Source organism: Palaemon carinicauda, chromosome 4 (assembly GCF_036898095.1).
Source record: "Palaemon carinicauda isolate YSFRI2023 chromosome 4, ASM3689809v2, whole genome shotgun sequence".
Classification (NCBI taxonomy): domain Eukaryota; kingdom Metazoa; phylum Arthropoda; class Malacostraca; order Decapoda; family Palaemonidae; genus Palaemon; species Palaemon carinicauda.
This window is the reverse complement of record NC_090728.1, coordinates 188293013-188294863: the sequence shown is the minus strand read 5'-3', so window position 1 is coordinate 188294863 and position 1851 is coordinate 188293013. Positions and strand designations below refer to the sequence as shown.

At 53.8% G+C, this 1851-nt stretch overlaps 1 protein-coding gene across 1 annotated transcript in view; it reads left to right on the top strand.

Annotated features, from left to right (window-relative positions):
- Nucleotides 1–360: 360 nt before the first annotated feature.
- Nucleotides 361–1851, top strand: part of LOC137639792 (uncharacterized) — a 2041-nt gene continuing 550 nt past the window's right edge. The window contains exons 1-2 of the mRNA XM_068372034.1: nt 361–601; nt 1023–1851. The exon at nt 1023–1851 is cut by the window's right edge and continues 550 nt beyond it. Coding sequence (XP_068228135.1) covers nt 361–601; nt 1023–1851 — 1070 coding nt within the window. The remainder of the gene's footprint in view (nt 602–1022) is intronic.

Below are 1851 nucleotides of genomic sequence, written 5' to 3'. Positions count from 1 at the left end.
AAAGGATAAATCGTTTGAGGAATAAATTTTGAGGTGAAATTGTTTTAGGAATAAATTTTGAGGAGAAATTGTTTTAGGAATAAATTTTAAAATTCGATTTATTTCTGACGAGATATTATTAAAATGTAGAGAATTATTTCGTTATCTAAAGACGGGTTTACACGATCGAACGGTTCGTCGAAGGCGGTTCGACAGATAAGTGTTTGAAGTGATGTTCGAACGTGTGAACGGGGTATTTGACTGTCGAACACGTTCGTCGAACGGTTCGAAGAACGTCTCTTCTCGCCTGACTTTTGTGGGCGGGGCTTCATTGTCCACAAACCTTATGCATTTGTGGCTGACTCCCCCTCTTCGAACCGTATGACAAGCAGGTTCAATAACCGGGTTGGACGAACCAAGCAGGTCCAACAACCGGGCTGGACGAACCAAGCAGGTTCAACAACCGGGCTGGACGAACCAAGCAGGTTCAACAACCGGACTGGACGAACCAAGCAGGTTCAACAACCGGGCTCGACGAACCAAGCAGGCTCAAAAACCGGGTTCGACAAACCAAGCAGATTAAACAACCGGGCTCGACGAACCAAGCAGGCTCAAAAACCGGGTTCGACAAACCAAGCAGATTAAACAACCGGGCTGGACGAACCAAGCAGGTTCAACAACCGGGCTGGACGAACCAAGCAGGTTCAACAACCGGGCTGGACGAACCAAGCAGGTTCAACAACCGGGCTGGACGAACCAAGCAGGTTCAACAACCGGGCTCGACGAACCAAGCAGGCTCAAAAACCGGGTTTGACAAACCAAGCAGATTAAACAACCGGGCTAGACGAACCAAGCAGGTTCAACAACCGGGCTTGACGAACCAAGCAGGTTCAACAACCGGGCTCGACGAACCAAGCAGGTTAAACAACCGGTCTCGACAAACCAAGCAGATTTAACAACCGGGCTCGACGAACCAAGCAGGCTCAACAACCGGGCTCGACGGACCAAGTAGGTTAAACAACCGGGCTCGACGAACCAAGCAGGTTCAACAACCTGGCTCGACGAACCAAGCAGGTTCAACAACCGGGCTCGACGAACCAAGCAGGTTCAACAACCGGGCTCGACGAACCAAGCAGGTTCAACAACCGGGCTCGACGAACCAAGCAGGTTCAACAACCGGGTTCGACGAACCAAGCTGGTTAAACAACCGGGCTCGACGAACCAAGCAGGTTCAACAACCGGGCTTGACGAACCAAGCAGGTTCAACAACTGGGCTCAACAAACCAAGCAGGTTCTACGAACCAAGCAGGTTAAACAACCGGGCTCGACGAACCAAGCAGGCTCAACAACCGGGCTCGACGAACCAAGCAGACTCAACAGCCGGGCTCGACGAACCAAGCAGGCTCAACAACCGGGCTCGACGAACCAAGCAGGCTCAACAACCGGGCTCGACGAACCAAGCAGGTTCAACAACCGGGCTCGACGGACCAAGCAGGTTAAACAACCGGGCTCGACGGACCAAGCAGGCTCTACGGACCAAGCAGGCTCAACAACCGGGCTCGACGGACCAAGCGGGCTCGACGGACCAAGCAGGCTCAACAACCGGGCTCGACGAACCAAGCAGGCTCAACAACCGGGCTCGACAAACCAAGCAGGCTCAACAACCGGGCTCGACGGACCAAGCAGGCTCGACGGACCAAGCAGGCTCAACAACCTGGCTCAACGGACCAAGCAAGCTCAACAACCGGGCTCGACGGACCAAGCAGGCTCAACAACCGGGCTCGACGAACCAAGCAGGTTCAACAACCGGGCTCGACGGACCAAGCAGGCTCGACGGACCAAGCAGGCTCAACAACCGGGCTCGACGGACCA